The 23603-nt window shown below is 41.0% G+C and overlaps 1 protein-coding gene across 1 annotated transcript in view; it reads right to left on the bottom strand.

The window, feature by feature from the left end:
• The window catches only part of MCF2L2 (MCF.2 cell line derived transforming sequence-like 2), a gene marked incomplete at its 5' end in the record, with an annotated part of 239213 nt that overhangs the window by 205398 nt on the left and 10212 nt on the right, over positions 1-23603 (bottom strand). Inside the window, one exon of the mRNA XM_082624318.1 lies at positions 8681-8764. Coding sequence (XP_082480444.1) covers positions 8681-8764 — 84 coding nt within the window. The remainder of the gene's footprint in view (positions 1-8680; positions 8765-23603) is intronic.

Here is a 23603-nt window from a genome sequence, read left to right as displayed (position 1 = left end):
TTTGGCCAAAAAGGGCCGTGAAAAAATGACTGAGCTGCTAAGGCAGCGAGGACTAAGAAAGTTGGAGCACTTGCACCCTAGGCAGAGGGACATGAGCTGAAGTGCTGGGAGCACCTTCCAGGCTACGCCCGTGGAGAGAAGCTACTTTCAGTGGAACACGGCTCCCAAGTGAAGTTAACTGCAAATGGCCGCACGTATTCCACATATCTAATGAAAGAGGCATCAGTGCAGTGTGTGGTTTAATGAGGACTGCATGATTACTGAGGGTGTGGGATCAATGAAGAAACTACGGAAAAGGGAGACTCAGAGAAGCAAAGGCAGGCAGCTATCCTAAGGAGAGAGGGTCCTGGCCCACAACCTCGAGTATCCAGGCCATGTCTCCAGTCTACCTGATGACACCGCCATTAGGATCATCCAATCCACTCTGCTGCTCTGAGTCCACACCTGGTATCTTCTGCTTATACTCTGCTGTTCCATGTAAATTTGTTTCAAGGGAGAGAATGCGCTACTGAGCAAACACGAGTATTTGTATCATGTCAAGAGTAAGTCAGCATTGTGGTTTTTCTATACAAGTCTCTTATAAGTATTGTCAATGTGAGTCTTGGGCTTTCAGAGACCAATCACTGTGATATTTGTCTGGATGACCAGTCATTCTTCTCCAGGAAATGCCTCTTAAATCCTGTATACTTATTTTAAATTAAAAAAAAGATACCTGAAGATTAGTTGTTTGACAAGATTGAGTTGCCTCGTTATGTTGACTGAAAACAATTTAGATCAGGATACTATCCGTTTTCAACTAATAAATATTCTTCCTCTTTCTAGTTTCACAATCATAGGAAGCTTCAGAGAAATGTGAATTAAGAAAAGTTACATCTGGGGCCTCCCTGGTGGCGCAGTGGTTGAGAGTCCGCCTGCCGATGCAGGGGATACGGGTTCGTGCCCCGGTCTGGGAGGATCCCATATGCCGCGGAGCGGCTGGGCCTGTGAGCCATGGCCGCTGGGCCTGCGCGTCCGGAGCCTGTGCTCCGCAACGGGGGAGCCCACAACAGTGAGAGGCCCGCATACCGCAAAAAAAAAAAAAAAAAAAAAGAAAAGTTACATCTGGGGTAAGGCTAATTTAGATGCACTGTAACCCTGTACTAATTGCACAAACAATATTTGCCCAGAGAATGGCTAAAATATTTCAAGGAACCAAAACACTGTAAGATATTCATAAGGATATGATTATACCATTTCATGATTTAACCTTTTCATTAACTATAATGAAAGGTATTCATGCCTAAATGGAGAAAGATGGGTAGAGTTTTCTCGTATCTTGGTTAATACTGATACTGAACACCAGAGAGGCCCGAGGTTAACTGGGGACACCACGTGCTGTTGAACTTTAGTCTGTTAGTCTTAGAGACAGAAGCACCAAGGAAACAAAGCTGAGCCTCCATCCACAACAAGGCATTCAGTGCCACCTTGTGAGGAAACGTGGAAATGCAAAAGGAAGAAAGACTGCAAAGAAGCCCTATTCAAGGAAGGTAAAGAAAACCAGACTCCTTGGAAGTAAGTATTGTACAATGGTGACTTAATAAAATAAACATCACTCCTCCTGGTATTATTTCTACCTATACATTAAATCCTAGCTTTACTGCAGAAAACACTAGCAAGTGCTTGGGGTACATAAGACCATTCCCATAAGGATCTGGGTGTTGGCTGGCATAAAGACTTGCATCATTTAGAGGAGAATTTGGAACATTGGGAAATCCTACAGGAAGATGGTGAAGAGCAACAGTGGGAGAGAGAGTGAAGTGGTTACTGCTATTTGCCTCCCAGTGTCTATTTTCCCTTTCTCTTCCCCAGAAGAACTGACTTTAGCTGGGAAAATGGGAGCACCACTCACTGGGAGGCACCTGGGAAATCTCAGGGCCTGGGATACTAAATAATCTGACCTATGTAATAAAGAATTGTCTCACATCTTGTTTGATTTCTGAATGTCTTACCAGAAACTCAGCATGTTAAAAAATACATTTATATATCTGATCCTAGACTCTTTGTTTTACATACAATCATAAAGTGTTTAAAAATATTTTTCCAGTTTTATTGAGATACAATTGACATACAACATTGTATTGGTCTAAGGTGTACAAAATTGATTTTAGTTAACATCCAGCACCTCACATAGTTACAAATTTTTTTCTTGTGGTGAAAACTTTTAAGATCTACTCTCTTGGCAATTTTCAAATATACAGTATTATTAACTACAGTCACCATACTATACATTATATCCCCAGAACTTATTTATTTTATATCTGGAAGTTTGTACCTTTTAACCACCTTTACCCATTTTCCCCACTCCACACCCACCTTTGATAACCACCAACCTGTTCTCTGCTCCTATGAGCTCAGTTTTTAGGTTCCACATCTAGGTAAGATCATAAAGTATTTGTCTTTCTCTGACTTATTTCCCGTAGCATAATGCCCTCAAGGTCCACCCATGCTGTCACAAATCATAAAATATTTTTAAAGGGTTCCAAAATATACTGAGTTTTCCAGAAATTGCAACAACCCTATAAATTGACAGAAGATAATACTTTATCACCTTGTTCAGAACTTTGTCAACAATTGTTTACTATTTTAGAAAACTACTACAGTAAGGCCACTCAGGATGTCTGGTCACCCATACCACATCCCAGCATTTGCACCTGCTACATTCATGGTGACTCCATGTACAGGGGCAAGCACCTGACTACTTCATTATTTTTTCTAGAATAGCTGGAAATACATATTGAAATACATATTATTTTACTATTGTTTCCTTTTCTTTCTCCTTCACATTACAACTCTCCTTTACATTTAATTTTTTTTTAAGTATATGCATAAATAACTAGGGGGTGGCTGTTCACCCTCTGGGCACACAGCTAAACTACATTTCCCAGCTTCCTTTGCAGTTAAGTGTATCCACAAGACTGAGCTGGGTTCAAGTCAATGGAATGTGGTGTGTACTCTTACTGAGCTGAGGCTTTTAAGAAGTGGTATGCTATCTTTCCCTGTCTGCTTCCTGGATGCAGCTAATAAGAAAGACACAAAATGGATAATATCAGTAAGAGTCACAAAGTGAAAGGAGGCTTCATTCATGAACGTGAAGAAAAGTTGTCTGCTGACCATACATACATGCTGAACATACATGCTGGACTGTTTCAAGAGTAAGAACTAAATTTCTACTGTGTTCATTTGAGCCACTATACATACACTTCGGAGTCTATTTGTTATAGCTCTTTATCCCACCCTAACTAATGCAGATTACTACAGTATCTATACATTTCATTTCAGGATGGTGAGGGGCAATACAAATTATTTGTTATAAAAAAAGAGGCATTTGGGACTTCCCTGGTGATGCAGTGGTTAAGAATCCGCCTGCCAATGCAGGGGACACGGGTTCGATCCCTGGTCCAGGAACATACCACATGCTGCGAAGCAACTAAGCCCGTGTGCCACAACTACTGAGCCTGCTCTCTAGAGCCCGTGAGCCACAACTACTGAAGCCCACGTGCCACAACTACTGAAGTCCATGCGTGCCTAGAGCCCATGCTCCACAACAAAAGAAGCTACCACAATGAGAAGCCTGCGCACCACAACAAAGAGTAGCCCCCGCTGGTCGCAACTAGAGAAAGCCCGTGCAGCAATGAAGACCCAATGCAGCCAAAAATAAATAAATAACTTTATAAAAAAAAAAAAAAGAGGCATTTGGTCCAACGTGATTGAGAATCATTTCTGTAGCCTGCACTGCCCAATACAATAGTCACTAGACACATGTGGCTGCTGAGCCCTTGACATGTGACCAGTCCAAACTGAGGTGTGCTGTAAGTGGAAAATACAAACTATCAACAGATTTCCAAGACTTAGTACAAAGAAGTAAATTACCTCATTAATAATTTTGAATATTGATCATATGTTGGAACAATATTTTAGCTATACCGGGTTAAATAAAATTATTAAAATTGTTTTCCTAAAAAAGATAAATAAATAAAATAATTATGAGTCAGGGGGCTGGGAATTTGTTGTAACTGACATCGGCCTAACCTAAAAAACACATTACTGAAGTGTGTAAGCCTTCAGAGAGTGCTTCCTCCTGCTATTATTTTAAAAGGGATTAAAATTATTATTGTGAAGAAAACTAAATATGGAAATGAGTAAGGAACAATATAAACTGGCCATAGATAACTTCTGCTAATGCTTGGGTATATGTTATATATGTCCAATAATTTTTCATTATATGTGCATATAATGATGCATTCTATAATCCCATATCTGCCTCTTTATCCTACTTATTCTTTCCTAATGTAATTAAATAATTTTGAAAATATTAAATAAATGTTTAATGCTCAAAAAAATCAAATAAATAAATAAATAAAATTAATTTCCTGTGTTCCTTTTTGCCTTCTTAACATGGTTACCACAAAATTTAAAAGTACATATGTGGGGGCTTCCCTGGTGGCACAGTGGTTGAGAGTCCGCCTGCCGATGCAGGGGACATGGGTTCGTGCCCCGGTCCGGGAAGATCCCACATGCTGCGGAGTGGCTGGGCCCGTGAGCCATGGCCGCTGAGCCTGCGCGTCCGGAGCCTGTGCTCCGCAACGGGAGAGGCCACAACAGTGAGAGGCCCACGTACAGCAAAAAAAAAAAAAAAAAGTACATATATGGGTCACATTATATTTCTATTAAACATCACTGCTCTAGACCTTCTAGCAGTGGTTCTCATTCCCCAGGTGCCAAGTTACTAGCTCCATCCCTCACTTAGCAGGTTCCAGTCTTTTTTGTTGATGGTTGTTCAGCGGTTAGCTGTGATTTTGGTGTTTTCTTGAGAGGAGGTGAGCTCAAGTCTGTCATCTCTGACTTAGATACCGGTTTTAACTGTGCTCACTTCCTTGGTTTGACATTCTCCATTGTTTCAGGTGAGAACTTCCCACTTGCTGCCAGGAACTCCACCTCTACCAAACCTGGGCTCCACTGTTGTGCAAATGCTGGCATATGTCAGACTCCACAAGCCTAAGAGTACTTCATGCCTTCACTATTAATTATTTCTAAAAGGATTAAAGGTGTTGAGAGAGACAGAGTCAGAGACAGAGAGAGAGACAGAAAGAGAGAGAAATTCAGGCAGTAATTCCAAGAGGGAAAATAACCATTAAAAGAAAAATAAAAGGATAATTCCACATAATTAAAGGAAAGGCATTATGGCAGACACTGGTAAATGGCTAATTTATTCCCAACCTCCCTCTTCCCTGACCACCTTCTACTGTGGTGGTTAAAAAGCTAAACGTTTGCCTTCTCAGACTCCCTTGCTGCTAGGAATGGCTACATCACATAGTTCTGGAATGAGACATAAGCAGAAGTCTACCAAGAACTTCTAGGAAAGTTACTGCTCTCTTGGTAAAAGGAACAGAAGAAACCATCACTGTTCCTTTTCCTTCTTCCTGCTTTGGACACAGACTTGATGTCTGGAGCTGTAGTAACCATCTTGGGGTCAAGACTTTAAAAACAAGAGAAACATCAAGAGAATCACAAAGATGCCAGCCTAAATGTTGTTGAGCCACTCATCAAATACTAAGAATTTCTACCTCCAGACTTCTTGTTATATACTTAGAAAACAAACAGACATGTCCTATAGGCTAAGTTCTCTTGTAGCCAGATACTATGCTAAGCACTATCCTTAAAACAACCCACTTTACAGTTGAGAAACCCTGTTCAGAGCAACCTACTAATTGTGTTGAAATATGAACCTAGATGGTCTGAGTCCAAAGCCTAGAGTGTTTTCATCACACTAACCTGATTATATTCTCTTGTTTCCTAGCTAAGCCATGAACTTAGAAATATCCCAAGTTCATTGGGAACATTCAAGTTGTCTTCCAAGGTCAGAGCCGCCAGATACCCTAGCCCTGGTCACTATCGAATTCCTGCTGATGGCCCTGCTCACTGTCCTCGCCATCCAGAGGCTTCAAACCATCTGGCCACAAATCTGGGTCAGGCATCATGCAATGAGCCCTGTTCTTCCACCAGCCAGGGGAGCACACTCACAAAACACAGCAGGCCAGGCACCTGGGGCTTCACTGAGAAAAAGGTTCCATCCTCTCTTTCCCAGTATGCCTGGCTGATGGGGCCTCTGGCTCTCTCCAGATCTCAGTGGAATCTATAGAAAAGTCTGCAGCTAGAACATCTTCACCCTGCTTGTCTGAATCAGGACAAGGAAAACTGCTGTGACTCAGAGCAGATGCCACAGCTGGACTGCCACAGCCATGGGAAAAGACCTAATTGCAGAGATTTCTGTTTTACAACTACAACTACACAGGCCCCCACGACAGCCTTGCTGCTGACATTTGCTGCCTCTGCCAGGTGAAGAGGGACAGTTAAAGATGAAAAGCAGGACTGCTGATTCCAAAAAAGTGCCGACTCGGAGAACCCCATGGCTGCTGATAATATTCCTGACTTGTAGCGTTGCAAACGCTATCACAGCTAATCCATGCTTCCCTCTCACAAGAAGGTCAAACTTGAGGCAACAAGCTGACAAAAGAAGCTCAGGAATGAAAGCATTGTCTTTGCCACAAACTGCCTTTCCTAAAGCAGAGGTGTCCTCTTGGTCCAGTGTGAGTTTTCAGTTCTATGTTCTGCATTAAAGAGTGAAAGTTACCTCTATTCCTGACTTAACTGTGGCATTATACACTATATTCACTGTATGGTTTTGTTCCCTTATAAAAATGCTGTCATACTGAAAATTATTTTTCAGTTATATACTTTAAAAACAAATTGTGTTGAAATATGAACCTAGATGGTTCATAAAATAACATTTTTATGGATTAAAATAAACATTTTTATGGATTGAAATATATCAGGAAAAAAGAACATTTAGTTGGCAGTTGCAACACTAAGCATTTTTCATACATTATGTCTTTAATCCTCAAAATTATGATGATCCCATTCATTACACAAGTGAGGAAAGTGAAGCTTAGACAAGTAAATTACCCAACATGATACAGCTAGTCAATAGCAGAATCTAAACCCATATCTAGAGCTGTCTGGCACCAGTTTATGATTTTCACTATACTGCCTCTAAGAAATAAGCATAGAAAGAAATGCCTCAATATTACTCAAAGAGATAACTTTGGATATTTAAATGTATCAATCAGTCAATGGATTTCTCCCCCAGATGAGTTATTGTGCAATCTTATATGCCAGAATCATGTTCCGAGTTGAGGCATTAGAGTTTTGGTGTAAGACTATAGGAATCCACCCAACCCACCCCATCATCCATTCCAGACCTTAATGCATGCTGGCCTTGGGCCTTCTGTGACATAGGGCCATAGCAGCAGTTGCCAGAAACCCAGAGACAGTTTCCCATGCTGCCTTTTCTTGTGCACTATCCTAGGCTCACTGTGGGAAGCTATGACACTTCACCTGCAGGAGGCTGGCTAGGCACTCCCACTAGGGTCGAGACAGTGGTGCCTAGACAGGGGATGTGGGGAGCCTCACAGGACAAAGCAGGAGGACTTGGATAATTTCAACCTCAGCATGTATTATGTTCTGGCCCCTGTTCTAAGCATTAGCAATACAGGCAGAAATTTTGAAAATGAGAACCCTGTATTTATGGAGCTTTCAGTGAGTATCTGAGCAATGACCAATGTGAAGGAAAGACCAGAGAATTCCCCAGAAGGTTCTGCATTGTGTAAGATGCCCCCACCTAGGATATAACTCTGAGATGGAGAGAGGTATCCTAATAATGGAAATTGCATTTCTCTCCAACTCAGTAGTATGAGGAGTTTGCGGCAGACTAAATAAGATTTAGAGAAAGTAATGTGACTTTTTTTTTACATCTCATATGGTAGAGTAAAATTGATATCAACTACACATTCTCTCTGTGATACAACTAAGATGACTTTGTTGCTTTTTTCAAAACAGATGTAAAAGGAGGGAGTGACTTGCCATCTTATTCCTCTGTGATATGTGCTGAGGACATCTACACTCACTACCCCATGCTTCCAAGAAAGGTCTAACTATAATTTAGGGTTTGGTCTATACCTCCAGTTTCAGTAATTAAAGTCATGTCACCCTGGGCTAAGGGAATAAAAAAGAATAGTATTCTAGTAATGGCAACTTTTCAGGGTTATGCCTAGGCTCAGCAGATTTCTAGCTTTTGATTAATATTAGCCTCTCTTTATTCCCAATCAAATGCTTAATGGAAATCAATGTATTAAAATTAGATCCATAAGAGCTAAGAGTAAAAGACAAATCTCTCAGAGAACAAATAACCTCAGCACTGTTCATGAGCCCTTAAAACCAAGACTCTCTTAAGGTTGGATCTTGGTAGAACATCCAACAAGAATATTGGAAGAACATCATGGTGACAGCTAATGTCAGTAGTTATTTCTTTTTCCTTCCTCAAAATCTTTTCAGCTCTGTTCTTTACAACCTCAAAGAAATGTACTCCCTTGGGAAAGATCAAATTTCACCCAACAGCAAAAGAAGTAACATCTATGAGATGCCACCCTCCTCCCGCTCAATATTCCTCAGTTCATTCTAGTCCTGGGTGAGGCTTAAGGGATGACTGAGACTTGAGCACAATGTTAATCAAGTTCAAGAGGCTGGGCCCTCCCAGCAAGACCTCCCAACAAAATCTAGAAATGCAAATGAATTTGCCCCTTACCTGAAAGAATGGCAAATTGTCTGTGAAGTTGTTCAATTATATCCACTGCCACCAAGGGCCTGATTTCCTGCTGCATAATTTCATCTGCACAAATAAAACACAAAGTAGGTTAAATCCTTGCAAATTACAAAGAGAATTTAAAGGAAGAAAGGGAAGTTCCACTACTAGGGAAGTCTGGAACTTACCAAGATATGGTTATGGGCACATTATTCTCTTGAGAACTCAATTCCTGAAGCAGGGATGGATCTGGGTTTTGTGTGGTTTGACACTTATACACATGAGCACGGGACATTTCTAGTGCCTCTCCCAAGGTTCTGGGAGTGGTCAGTGCAAGGAAGAGGCCCTGAAGCTTAAGCTTCAGTAGCTTCACAGTAAACCTGCTGGGATGGTCTCATTACCAAGGGAAGTGCTTAGAGGTCTGCCCATTCCTTTGGGTCTGCAGAAGGACATTTTAAACACACACAATGTAAGTTACCAGAGTTCATCTCAAACTGGGTCAGAAAATCAATCTGGGACTTATGAAGGTTCTTTTGTTTTTATTCCTTCCCTCACTTTCTGCCTTTTTATCTTTCTCTTAGTCACCTCCATTCCTTTTTTTCCCCTTCCAGAATACTTCAAGGAGCCTCTTCCCACTGACAAACATGTTTAACGAAGCACACTCCATTTTGCTAAATAAAGACGCTCCTTACTGAATAAAAGGATACAGGTTCCCAAAGCAAAAATTCAAACCTTTCAAGCACAAACCTGCAAATGTCCTCTAACCACGAGTGATTTGTAAGCACTAAGGTTTGCATTCTATCCATTTGGGGAAAGGGTACTAAAGAGAGGGGAAGAAGACTGAGTGGCACCTCTTAGCCTGGGCTGGGAAGGGGAAGGCATTTTCATGTTCCCTCTGCCTACAATATTATTATCCTCATTTAACTATTTGCCAGGGAACCTCAAAAAATGAACTAGTTATTGTTTCTACAGCAGTTAAACATCAGGTTAGATTAAGGTACAAACCAAATAGCCTTGTACGCTGATGCGAAACAGGTATCACCTATTGTTTTGGCATGGAGCTAGCTAGGTTAATGTGATATTCTAATATTGATCAATCAGAAAGTAATATTTGGGAACCTCCTCCCAGAGCCTTGGTTTCCACTTCTCAGCTTTGGTGTAAAGGTTGCAGAAGACGATGCATATGGAGATGTACATAGTAGGTGCTAAGTAAACACTAGTTACATTCATCACTCTGGAAAGACCTTGCCTATATTTGCTTTCTGAAAGTCTCCTAAGGGGTGGGGCAAGTGCCGCTCAAACCCCAAGACGCTTTTCAGTGAATTCTACCACTGTTTCTGGAGGAAAGGACTTTCCACTGTGAATTCACTACAAATTCAAAGACTCCTGTATCATTGCTACAGGTGTTCCCTCTTACAACCTGCCTGTATATAATGATGACACTGTAGTTATATTTTACGAAAAAAGAAGGGCCTTCTCTGTTAGATAAGCAAAGTAAAGCCCCTAACAGTAAAAAGATATGAAGTCTGAGATCTGCTTAAAAATATTCCAGAATCCCCTTCTGCCAAAAACATACAGGGAGCAGGAAATGGCGGGCGGGGGAGATGAAACCAGATTGACAAAATGCGGATAATTGTTGAAATTGGTTGATGGGCCCTTGGCAGTTCATTATAAAATTCTTTCGCATATGTTTCAAATTTTCCATAATAAAATTTAAATTACAAATGGACAAGAAAATAGAAAGTTTAAGCAGAAACAGGAGTTACGTAACTGAAGAGTTTTTCAGAACACAATCTCCCAGTGGTCTGGGAAAGTGGCATACTCAAAAATACAGCTGGTTTATTATTTTTCCATACCTGAGGGAGTCTATTTAAGGGACAATGACCCCAAAGAAAAACCAATATATCATGAGATGCAATTTATTGTTATTGTACCTCAATATTTGAGATGTGCTTTAAAGTAAACATTTTAAATTAAAGAGGTAAAATCTGAAAGAAACAAAAGAAGTGAGTTAAGCTAACCATCCCCACCCCCGTCCCATCTTATTTTTTAAATGAAGAAACGGAGAGATTGTGACCTTGCCTGTGGTCACACAATAATTTAAGTGTGGAGCCTGGGTCAGCCCTGGATTACTTGACTCTAAGAGGGCAAATGTGATGGAGACCCAAGACCCTTGGCCTTGAGGAGCATTGGCTTCTACCACCCGAGACGTTGACTAGTGTCTCTCATTTTGGGAATCTGTGGAGGATTGTCCAGCCTTCCAACAGAGACATTTTCACCTGCCTCCTGTGGTTACCAAAGGAACAGGACTAAAATCTACGATTTGTTTTTCCAAGAATAGAAATGAGCTGGTTTGCCTTTGGCCCAGATTTTGCTGAGACAGCCTGGCCCCCAGCCAGGGAGTGACATGGTTATCCTTGAAGACTTCCCAGTGAAGGAACCTCATGACCCAACCTGTCCAGCTGCAACAGAGCATGAGGGTTTCTCAGACTCAGCACTGACCCAGTGCATGGAGATGACCTCAGACACACCCAGCTTTTAGTGATGCCTGACACCTGTGGGCCATGCACAGGTCAGCCTCAGTTATGCTCTGTACCAGAGGAAACACACAGACCAGCTCTTGCTGCTGGCAGGCCCTGCTACCCACTCCTGTAGAGATGGGGTAGGGAAGGGAGTGTAGGAGCTCTCTGGTCTAAAGGAACACCTCCCCCTGCAGTGGGAAGGAAGCTGCCTCAGCCCTACATGCCAAGAGCTGTTTCTGCCAATTTCTAGCTGGGCAACCACAGCAAGAACATGCTGAGCCTTAGCATCCACACGTGTAAAATGGCTTTTACTTCTCCAGGAACAGTTGGGCATGGCCAGTGATGACCCACTGAGGTGGTGGTACCTGCTGCACCCTGCAGGCCCCTCGGTCCTGTGTGGAGGCTTCCTGCTTCCTGCTTGCTATTTTTGATGCATGTAGATTAGGGAGAAACTTGTCTCTTTGTAACCCACACAAGGCAAAGCGAAGTAGTATTTGAATTTCAACACAATTTCTATTCTAGGCAAAGTTACAAATAGATCTGGGAAAAACTTGTCCCTTTTCTATCTCTGTGATTATATGTTACCCTGGACCCACAGTTCTAAAACTGCAGGAAGTATCCACAAAGGTCTCCTAGGTGATGGAGTACAGCCCAGCATATCCCATTGGAATTCAGTTGTAGGCAGCAAGAAACACCTCTGTGTTGTCCACCCCCCAAACCCCACACCCCCATCTGAGAGAAATGTGGACTCTGGGGCAGGACCCTTACTACTAATTGCATCCTCCTCCTCAAGGCAGAGGGCAGGAAACTGGCTGATAAAAGCTGATGCAGTCTAACTGTTGCAACTAGTAAGGAATATAGAGCAGTGAAACCCTTAGTCTCTTCTCTTGCTGTTCTGAAATTTCAGTCACACTGGGATTTAAAAGACTCAAGTATGGTCTGAGGGAAAAGGAACCAAAATACTAAATAAATAAATAAACAAATAAATAAACTACTTAATTAATAAGTTAAGGCGTAAAATTATGATCTGACCCAAGAGGGAAGGCAGACCCAAGTTTGACAGATCCTGCTGCATTACTATTGAATACTTTGCCCAGGGAATCTGGTGGGCAGAAAGGATGGAAGGGTCGGTTGTTAGCTGAACTAGGAATGGGACCAGGATCTGCACTCAGCCACTGCTAGTGACACTAATGAGAGCACCAGCTGTGAGCCAGCCCTAAGAAGACACTTTACAGATAACTTGTTTAATTAGTTAGACAATGTAAAGGAACGCACCCTAGCACTAAAATGAACCTCCTCCAGCCCAGCCTGCCCTACCACTCCCACAACTAGAACAGATGTGACTGCTGAGAAAACACGTGTGGACCAGAGGCTCTGAGGAATCAGTTGCTGGGTGGTTCAAAAAGGCACCCTGGAGTCATGCTGTGTTTCACTTCTCTTTCTTATTGGCCAAGTTAGAAAGAACACAAACCCATTTTCCTTCTTCTACTGCCTCCTATGCTACAGCGATGCTTAACCTGAACCAGAAGACTTAGTATTGAAGTTTGTCCATAAATTAACATTGAGTAAGAGGCACTTGAAAAGCAGATGGGAGAATTTTTTAAGGAGAAATTTAGAAGATTTTAAAAACCAAGAACACTAAAAAATGTCCAACGGGGCTTCCCTGGTGGTGCAGTGGATAGGAGTCTGCCTGCCGGTACGGGGGGACACAGGTTCGATCCCTGGTCCGCGAGGATCCCACATACCGCGGAGCAACTAAGCTCGTGAATCACAACTACTGAGCCTGCGCTCTAGAGCCCACGAGCCACAACTACTGAGCCCGCGTGCCTAGAGCCTGCGCTCCGCAACAAGAAAAGCCACCGCGATGAGAAGTCTGCGCACCGCAGCAAAGAGTGACCCCCGCTCACCGCAACTAGAGGAAGCCCGCGTGCAGCAATGAACACACAATGCAGCCAAAAATAAATATAAACAAATAAAAACAAATTTTAAAAAGTCCAACTTCCTAGTAGTCAAATAATGTAATTAAAACAGCAATAGAATTTCTCATTTCATCCATAAAATAACACACAATGCTGGGGTTCTGTTTGGAAACTAGTACTTCTGCATAGCCTTGGGGAGTAAAGCTGGTAGTGTCCTTCCAGAAAGTAGTTTCACAATATTTTACCCAGTGATTATTGTGTAGATTACATACATATACATATATACATCATCTTATTTAATCCTCAAAACAACAGCAATATGGAACTACATTTGCAATAGTTTGTCCAGGGTCAAGCAGAACCAGAATTTGAACCCAGCTCATTCTAAACTCCAAAGCCCAACATGGTAACCATTACAATACAGAGCTTCAATACATAGTCATCAAAATCTTCATAACCTTCTACCCAGTCATCCTATATCTGGAAATGTATCCTGAGAAAATAACAAAATAAAAACTTTATACATAAAAATGTAGACTGGAACATTATTTATAAGAGTGAAAAAATGGAAGCAAACATGATATAATTATGAATACCACGTCATAGAAAAAGATTTAAGATGTAATTTCAAGAACATAAAAATCACATGTATGGTGAGATTGAAGCCAGGTTCAGAAAGAAAGAGGAAAGCAGGTGGAGTGTGTGTGCACATGGGTACAGGCATATGAAAAAGGAATACAAGAAATAGTTGTTTTAGGGCTTCCCTGGTGGCGCAGTGGTTGAGAGTCCACCTGCCGATGCAGGGGACGCGGGTTCGTGCCCCGGTCCAGGAAGATCCCACATGTCATGGAGCGGCTAGGCCCGTGAGCCATGGCCGCTGAGCCTGCGCGTCCGGAGCCTGTGCTCCGCAACGGGAGAGGCCACAACAGTGAGAGGCCCGCATATCACACACACACAAAAAAGAAAGAAATAGTTGTTTTAGAGTGATGGAATCCTATTTGGTTACTCCCTTTAGTTTACATAGAGAAAAGTATGCTCTGGTAGTGTTTATTTTTTATGCTAATAGGACTTTATTGAAGTATAATTTACATGCAGTACAATGCACAAATATTAAATGTACAGTTTGATGAATTTTGACAAACACATACACTAATGTAACCACTAAACAGATCAAGATATGAAACATTTCCATCACCCCAGGAAGTTTCCTTGTGACCCCTGCCCAGGCCCTGTAACCCTCCCTCCGATAAACATATGTGTTAAAGACCACACGGGTGCCTCTGTCCTCAGGACCCAGAACTCAGGGCTGGCAGAACACACTGTACCCTGAACAGCTACTCTCTTAACACCATTGGGGCTCCAGGGAAAGACTTCTCCACATCTCTTGGTCTATATCCTCAAAAGAAAAGGCGCACTGCATCCAAATGCTATGATGGCTTGTGGGCTGTGCCACTGCTTGTATCAGGGACAGACACTGCTTCAGAGTGCTGGGAGGATTTGAGCAGCGGAAGTGCTTAAGTAAGAGAAAAACAAATCAATTAACTTGTCAAATTCTTCCTCTCACACAGCATGAATGCTGTAGATTCTTCTTTTTTAATTTATTTTTTACATCTTTATTGGATTATAGTTACTTTACAATGTTGTGTTAGTTTCTGCTGCACAACAAAGTGAATCAGCTATATGTATGCCTATACCCCCTCCCTCTTGAGCCTCCCTCCCACCCTCCCCATGTAGATTCTTATATAGTGAAATATGTCCAGTACTACTGAGCATCAACATTCTCACTTTTTTTCTTCCAATTCATGATGCAAATATATTCAAAATTTGAACTCCTTGAACACAATTACATTTTACTTAGATCACATTTACTTTAGATCACTGCTCTCAATGGAGCTCAAATTATGTGAAAATCTCAATTATAACAACATAGTGCATTTGCTGACATGATTAGAAAACAAATTTTATGGGTTAACTAATGCCTTATGGGTAACAGATATTTTTATTACTCATCCAAATTTCAATGGCCCATCAACACAACACTCAGATGCATGCAATAATTCAATTTATTCATCTTTGCTATTTTCTGATTTTTAGTCATATAAAAACCATACCTTTATGTACTTTAAATCTTGTTCTTATGGGGGTGTGTTTATCAAGTTAAAAGAATAGTACTTTTTATTTAAATGCCACATATGGGCCTCTATTTGTATTCTTGCCTCAGGCTCTGCAAATGCTTGTTTAAAATTGCTTTGAGAAGTGATGAGATATTATTAGGCATAAGGATTTCTGTTTTGTTTTGTTTTGTTTTTGCAGTACGCGGGCCTCTCACTGCCGTGGCCTCTCCCGTTGCGGAGCACAGGCTCCGGACGCACAGGCTCAGCGGCCATGGCTCAAGGGTTAGCCGCTCCGCGGCATGTGGGATCCTCCCGGACTGGGGCACGAACCCGTGTCCCCTGCATTGGCAGGCAGACTCCCAACCACTGTGCCACCAGGGAAGCCCCAGGATTTCTGTTTTTCAATGCTTATCCAAATCCCTTTTCTTTTTTTTTATTACAAAAAAAATGTTTAAGCTTATTAATTTCTGTTGACATCTCACATGTGCCCTTGCATGAGACAAGCACTGCACCAAGGTGGAAGTTTTTATGCAAAGGGTTTCCTTAGCAACAATAGCTGGAGGTGACATTCTCCTGCAGTCCTTCATAACTCCAGGAGAGGCAAATCAGCTCTGCCGCCTGGGGCATATTGAATAAAAAGCAATCAAGGCCCTGCAGGAAATTAAGAAACTGTGAAAATACCTGATCCCTCCCTCTGTTAAGGCTCTCAAATTTTAGCACTAGGTTTCAAAGTGACCCCACCTGCATTTTAATCAATACTGCCCCAGAGAAGTGGTCTCAAATTACAATGATATATAAATCACCTGTGCTTTAAAATGCAGATTCTGATTTAGTAGGCCTGGGGTGGGGCCAGAGATTCTGCATTTCTAACAAAACTCTCTTGATGCTGCTAATTCAACAGAGAAGCAAGCACATGTTGAAGTTCCAAGACTTTAGACCATTCTTGTTCCTTTCCTGTTGCTTACAAAAATGCAGCTCAGGGGGAAAAAAAAAAAGTTTTTATTTAGGTTGTTCCCTAGTGCTTCTCCTATCATTCAATAAAAATAATCATCTATATGTATGCAAAGTATATTTGAAACTGAGCCCTAGCTGGTGTAAAGTTTTGGCCTACATTTCCTGCTGTGTTGATTTTAGGATCAGCACCCTGGGAAACAAGCCAACCCCACCTTTAGCACTTGTTATACCTCTCCTTCCAGCAACCCCAAGCCCTACCCCAGTGCTCAGTGTGGGCCCCTTAATGCAGCGGTCCCCAACCTTTTTGGCACCAGGGACCGGTTTTGTGGCGGTGGGGGTGGAGGCGGGGGGTGGGGAGGGGAGTGATGGTTTGGGCGGTAAGGTGAGCGATGGAGATCAGCAGATAAAGCTTTGCTTGCTTGCCTGCCACTCACTTCCTGCTCTGCGGCCCAGTTCCTAACAGGCCTTGGACCGGTCCCGGTCCACAGCCCAGGGGTTGGGGACCCATGCCTTAATGCCTATCCTCTCCTCATTCTAGGGCCACTCCCAGCCCGGGATTCAGTCAAGTCAGAAGCAGTGTCTTTGGTAAAACAACAAAATATGGTCTAATGTGATGAGATGAGAAGACTAGCTATGATGAATGCTCATTCGACATGGCATTCTTCCAAAAGATTCTGCACTTTCATTTCTTTCTAAAGCTCTTAGAGGAAAAACTATCTTAACAAAGGAATCAAAGTGGTAGGATCTTAGACATTTTAGCAATATGATGGATACACAATTTTATTTTTGCTTAAGAAAAAGCCCTGGAGGCTCTGGCTAAACATTCCTGCCTTCCTCTCTCAGTGTATTCATTCATTCAGGTACTATGGAAGCAGAATGAAAGAAACTGGACTTGCATCCCAGCTCTGCCACTAACCAGCCCCTACACCTTCAGGTTCTCCCTCTGTAAAATGGGAGTGGATAATAATTAAAAATATCTCCTCCTAGGGCTTCCCCAGTGGCGCAGTGGTTGAGAGTCCACCTGCCGATGCAGGGGACACGGGTTCATGCCCCGGTCCGGGAAGATCCCACATGCCGCGGACTGGCTGGGCCCGTGAGCCATGGCCGCTGAGCCTGCGCGTCCGGAGCTTGTGCTCCGCAACGGGAGAGGCTACAACAGTGAGAGGCCCACGTACCGCAAAAAAAATAAAATAAAATAAAATCTCCTCCTAGAGGACTGTTGTGAAGATTAATACTACCATTTATTGAGCACTTTCTACCTACTGGGCACTGTGCTACATGCTGATGAAATAAAAATCATATTGTAAGGCAAGACAAGAAAAATTTAAACATAAAATTTTTCTCTGCCCTTTGGCCTCCTCCCTCCCTTCTAGTGTGCATTACACATTAACCAGACCTCGCCAATAGCAGAAATACATGCTCAACCATAAAGATCAATTTTTCTTCTTCTGGTGCCAGCCATATAACTCCTTAGAAGATAACATTCCTTTCTCAATCCCATAAGGGGTCATGATGACCCACCACTCACCTTGTCTGTGCAGACATCTTTGGTGAACTTTATGTAAAATGCCAATAATCATTTCCCTTAAAGATAGCAATCGGTGCAAAAGAGACCAGTCAGACCACCTGCAGAGATACTGGGCTGCACCTAATGGAAGTTCTTAGCTTAAATACTTATTAATGATCTTATTAATATTACTAGCTATATTACTTGTATTCTGCCTATTTTATAAGACTGTTTCTTGCATTACCAAATGTGTGACTAGGCGACTTGAAACGACTGACTAAATATATAGTTCTATAAGATCAATGATTATACTAGTGTAACTCTAGATATGGGAAGAAGCAATAAGAGGGAACCATAACAAACTAGTAAGACAGCAGGTCCAGAGGATTTTGGCTATTGTTAGGAGGGCCTAGTCCAGTAATGGCGCATTGAGTGGCCTATCCAAAAGCTCCACGCCTGACCTAAGAATGAGCATTCTTAGTGTCGTGGGACAAATTGGTCACAAAATGCCTCTCAAACTTTGGTTGAAATTAAGACTGAAAGGGAAGGGACTGTAAAATAAAGAATATTGTCCACCATCCAGTTCTGCAAGAATCAAGTCATTAGCCACTGCGGTCACTGACCAACAATACACTCTGAAAGGAATTCAAGGCGAAGATCAGGATGAGGCACTTTGTGCTCTGGGAAAACCGACAGAACTGGCCCTCAGCTAGTTAAATATTTCCAGAAGAAAATTTTATGAATCTGGTTCTTTCATCTTCCCATACTTAGAAAAGCACTAAAACCATTAACTCAGAGATCCTTCTACCAAGTAACAAGTAACCTTCTACCAAGATGAGTGCTTGACTGCATGTACCCCTTGATCAAAATCACGTATACACTAGCCTTGCCCCCTCCTTACCTCTTCAGAACAGTTCTCAGAGCTCTTGGAGAGACTGTCTCCTGGGTTATAATCCCCAGGTTGGCATGAATAAAAATTTCCATTTCTTTCTTAGATAGACTATTAATTTTTTCATTGACAATGCTTTACATGCATTATCTCACTTAATTAAAATAACGTATGAAAACAATTTGTATATAATAGATTCAACAGAAGCCAATTAAATTTATCATCCAGTTCTTTGAGCCATGATCTCAAGGATACCACAATACATTTTTCTCGAACACCCGCATTACTGCCACCCACTGGTGATTTGCTTTGAAATGCTGCTCATAAATTCCCCACTGATGTCATGTGACCTCTTTCTCTTTCACTATGAACTAAGTTTGATAGAACTTGTCATGAGGTTGGAAGAACTCAGGAGCAGAAGGGAGATTAGAATTAGACTGAAATATAAATAGGGATGTAGTATATGATAAAAGTGGCATTTCCCATGGGGCCAGAGGGAGATTACAGATTCCCTCACTATCTGATAGTAGAGTATTCCTAGGAAACCTTTTGTAAGTCAAAAGGGCATAAAGCAAAGAGGCAATTACCTCAGTACACATCTTGCTAATAGATGCATGAAATAAGTCGAGATAAAGCATAGATGCTCACTGACACAATTCAAAGCTATGGCAGCTTGATGCAGACATGCTGAGTCTAGTTCCAGGGGAAGGAGCTTGGTGGTACCACTCTGCGTGTGCACTGCCTCTATAATGGCTCACTACTAAACAAATGTTGAACACTTTTTGCTTTTCTCCTAAAAGTGAAAATCTTCTTTGGAGTTCTTTTGGTTAGCAAAAACAGGTACTAACATAGGTCTTTCATAAAAGCAAAATAGCCAAAGCAAACTTTCGAAAAGCAGGGGATACCTGTACTCAGCAAATAGTTCTGGGTCACAAATAGAACTTGGCCATAACGGGACATCAAGTATAGTGATTAAGAGCATGACCTCTGGTGTCACAATGCCTGAGTTCAAACCCTGGCTCTGCCACTTACAGCAGAATAATCTCAAGCAAGTCAATGAACTTCCCTGTGCCTCAGTTTTCCTGATTTGAAAATGAGGGAAATTATAATACATCCACCTAGTATGGTTGTTGTAAGAACTGAGTTAATGTTAGAAAACTTAAGAAAAATTCCCAGTATATAGTAGGTGCATGTACAGGTATTTTATTATTGTCAACAATGTTAAGTTGTATCCAAATTTCACTTTTTGCATCAAAATAAACTCCAGCCACATTAAATAATTAAATGACAGAATTACTAAAAGAAAATATGGGAGAACACTTTTATAATCCTGGAATTGGAACAGCCTTTCAAAGTATGACAAATCCCAATAAGAGTGATAGATTTACTAATTTGAAAACTACTTTGGCAAGGTAAACACACCTTTAACAAACTCAAAAGAAATGTAACCAACTGGAAAATTCACAGCACATGTGGCTGATAAAAGGCTTATCTCCCTAGAATAGAGAGAGCTCTTACAAATTAATAAAATTCACAAGAAATAGGTATAGTGGGCTGGATGGTCCCCCTGCTTTCAAAAAGAAAAAAAAGAAAAACATACAGCCATGTCCTAATCCCCAATACCTGTGAACATTACCTTATTTGGAAAAAAGGGTCTTTGAAGACATAATTAAGGCTCTTGAGAGGAAGAGTCTATTCTGAATTATCCCAGTGAGCCCTGAATGCAATCATAAAAGAGAGAGGGAAACAGAGGAGATCTTATGAAGATGGAGGCAGAGATTGGAAGGATGCAGCCACAAACCAATAAACACCTGGAGCCAACAGAGGCTGGAAAAGACCAGAAACTGAATTTCCCCTAGAGCCTCTAGAGGAGGGGGGCAGTACCCTTGGTTTTGGATTTCTGGCCTCTAGAACTATGAGAAAATAAATCTCTGTTTTTTAAGCCATCAAGTTTGTGGTGATTTGTTACAGCGACCGTAGGAAACATACGTCAGCCACAGACTGAGAACAGACAATTCACAGAAGAAATACAGCCAGTGAATATATATATAAAATGTTTAACCTCACTAATAAATTAATGTAAATTAAAACAGAATGAGTGCTTTTCTGCCTGATAGGCTGGCAATTTTTTTAAAGATAAATAACACAGCGTTGGTAAGACTGTAGGCAAATTCTCTATAGGTAAAAGTATAAACAGGTACTTTTTTTAAAATGTTGATCAATTTGGAAATATCTGTCAAAATGTTAAATATGCAGTCTTCTGGCCAAGAAATTCCATGTCTAGGAATTTAACCTACGGAAACAGTAACACAAGGGCAAGATGAGTGAGTACTAAGATGTTTATTACAGTATTGTTCCTCTAGGGCAAATGTCCATTAATAGCAGATTGGTTAAATAAAAGATGAAATAGCCATACAACAGAATACTAGGGAGCCATTAAATATAGTCAGGCAGATCTGTATGTACTGATCAGAAAAAAGTTCAAAATGTATTAAGTTTAAAAAAAATAAAGCAAGATACAGAACAGAATGTTATCATTTATGTTAAGTTTATATATATATATATATATATATATGGAGGGACATATATTTGAATGTATTTGCGATGAGATATTGAGGCAGAGATGGCTAGATGCCCACTCAAAATTCACAGTTCCTCTTGCATACAGTAGCACTATCATTTGAAGGTGGCTGCCTGGCCAGAAACTCCATCTCCCACTCACCTGCCCTACCTCCATTTACCCCCATGTAGCTAGTGAATGCCAATGGGAGATGAGCAAAAATGATGAGTTGGGGTATTTCAGAAATAGGTGTGTCTTCACCACTGTGTCTTTTCCCTCCTGCAGGCTGCAAGGTAACAACTCTGAGCCAGAGGATGACAGACCCACAGGATAGAAGCAGGCAGGGTCCCTGAAACAGTCTGAGGGAAAACGGCCACCCGACCAGGGACATTGTATTGGAGTGTATTAATCCAGTGAAATTTAGGGGTTGTTACAGCAGTTGGTGTTACCCTAACTTACAGGCGTGCATTCATTTTCTAATATTTTAAGTACATTTTATTCTCCTTTTAAAAAGAAAAAATGGGAGAGATAGCCAGTGAAAAAAACAAACCCCAACTTCTGACTCTCCCTGAACCCCCAACAATTAAATAATATATGAGTCTTGATTAGCACATACTTTAATCAGTGTGCCATCTCTTGAGTTTCATTCCCTTAGCCCCAAGAAATCAGTATTATACCAAGAAGTCGACTGATAGCATTCCATGAATGTAAGATTGCAGTAATGTCAGAAAGGCCATTTAGATACTCATAAAACTTGCATTAAGAGACTCAAGCTTTTGTTGTTGTATCGCGTCACAGAATAAAATGACTGACAGCCAAAGTACGTAGGCAAACATTTCACAACCTTTTATAGTGGGAAAAAAAGAAAAGCAACAATAGTGTATGTAATACTATAAGTTTAGGATTCAGAAATCTTCATATTCATCTTTCCTATTACTTCCTCTCCTCACGATCAACAAGACTGTAAACCTCCTATGATTTAACTTTAGTAAAATTAGGGCAATCATTTACACCTGAATTCAAACTCTGTAAGGATTCGTGTGCATGCTCAGGTGAGCACCTATGTGTTTTAAGAATGGAAAGCAAAATCTGATTAACAAGCTGTTCTTTCTTAAGTAGCAAATATATAGTAGCCCTTGCATGAATCGTGTCTCAACCAGAAAGTATACTGGAACAATGAAGAATTTGTTTTAAAAGCATACTTCTCCATTCAGTAATTCCCCTCCCTTGAAGAAATAGGTTCTAAGTATAGATAAAGAGTAATGAGAGAGACAAAGACATTTGCTTTAATCACCTTTCCTAGTCTGTGATCTAAGGGGAATAAATGTATTATAAACATTTTCAAGGGAAAAAAAAAAGACCGGGGGTTAGGGAGGAATATATCAATAAGCCCATGCATGAAAGAAGCAGTCTTAGAAACAAGCAGCTGCTTCAGCTCTTAGAGCATCTGTCTTATTGTCTTCCAAATACATGTAAAGCATACTTAAAATGCTGTTCCTTCTCACCCAGCCCACTGAAGAGAAGTGGTTTTCTTTTTTATTCCTAAACCACCAGTCTGTTATCAGCTGATGTGTCTAACATGAAGTCTCAGCATTTCAGATTTAATGCTTTTCTTCAGACTTAACATTTTTCTTCAGGAATATGAATTTCATAATCTGGATTCTCATTTTCATTTTACAAAAGCAATTATATTGGTTATTTTTTTTAAATAAAAAATACAACTAAATAAAAATAAGAAAAGTAAAACTCCCTACCATTCCTTCACCCCAAATTAAATAGTTATTTTACGGGTGTATAATAGTCAGTATGTATATATGTATGTATAGACATATATGCTTTTAAAATGCTTACACATACTTACACATTCCATCCTATAACCTGATTTTATCAAAATATTTGGTTATCTCTTTTTAATATGAATTTTCAATAAATGACCACCTACAATATTGTTAATAGCTGATTAATGCTTTAAATTTAAAAAGTCCTTTTAAACTCCTTAACAAACTTGAGACAGTATTGCACAGTAATTTTTTTAATGTAAAATTGGTTAGTTAAACCATTATTCCTCTGAGAATGAGAATGAATAACAAAACATACATAAGAGAAAGGCATCATTGCTCTCACAGTACCTTTTTTTGCCATATATTCTAGCCTGATGCAACTTCCTAGGAAATGGTGGTAAGCCCTCATCTCTGCCTCTGTGATCCGCACGAAGGTGCAAGGTAAGTATCTAGGGTCTTGCTGCCCACACCTCGTACACCAGGAGGCCATTGGATTCCGGGAATGGTGCCACTGCTCTCTCCTCGTTCCTCTCTCAGCACTGCACCTACATAAATATGTTTAATTCTTTCTCCTGGCTAATCTCTCTGAAGTTCACTCAAGGGCATGTCATTGCTGAGAGTTTATCCTTTGGATTAATGAGTGTTCACAGGATTACAGACCCAAAAGATTACCAGATCTC

The sequence above is a fragment of the Mesoplodon mirus genome (assembly GCF_964341445.2).
Source record: "Mesoplodon mirus genome assembly, chromosome: 6".
NCBI lineage: Eukaryota > Metazoa > Chordata > Mammalia > Artiodactyla > Ziphiidae > Mesoplodon > Mesoplodon mirus.
Note: the sequence above shows the minus strand (reverse complement) of the source record. Positions and strands in the feature narration are given on the sequence as shown.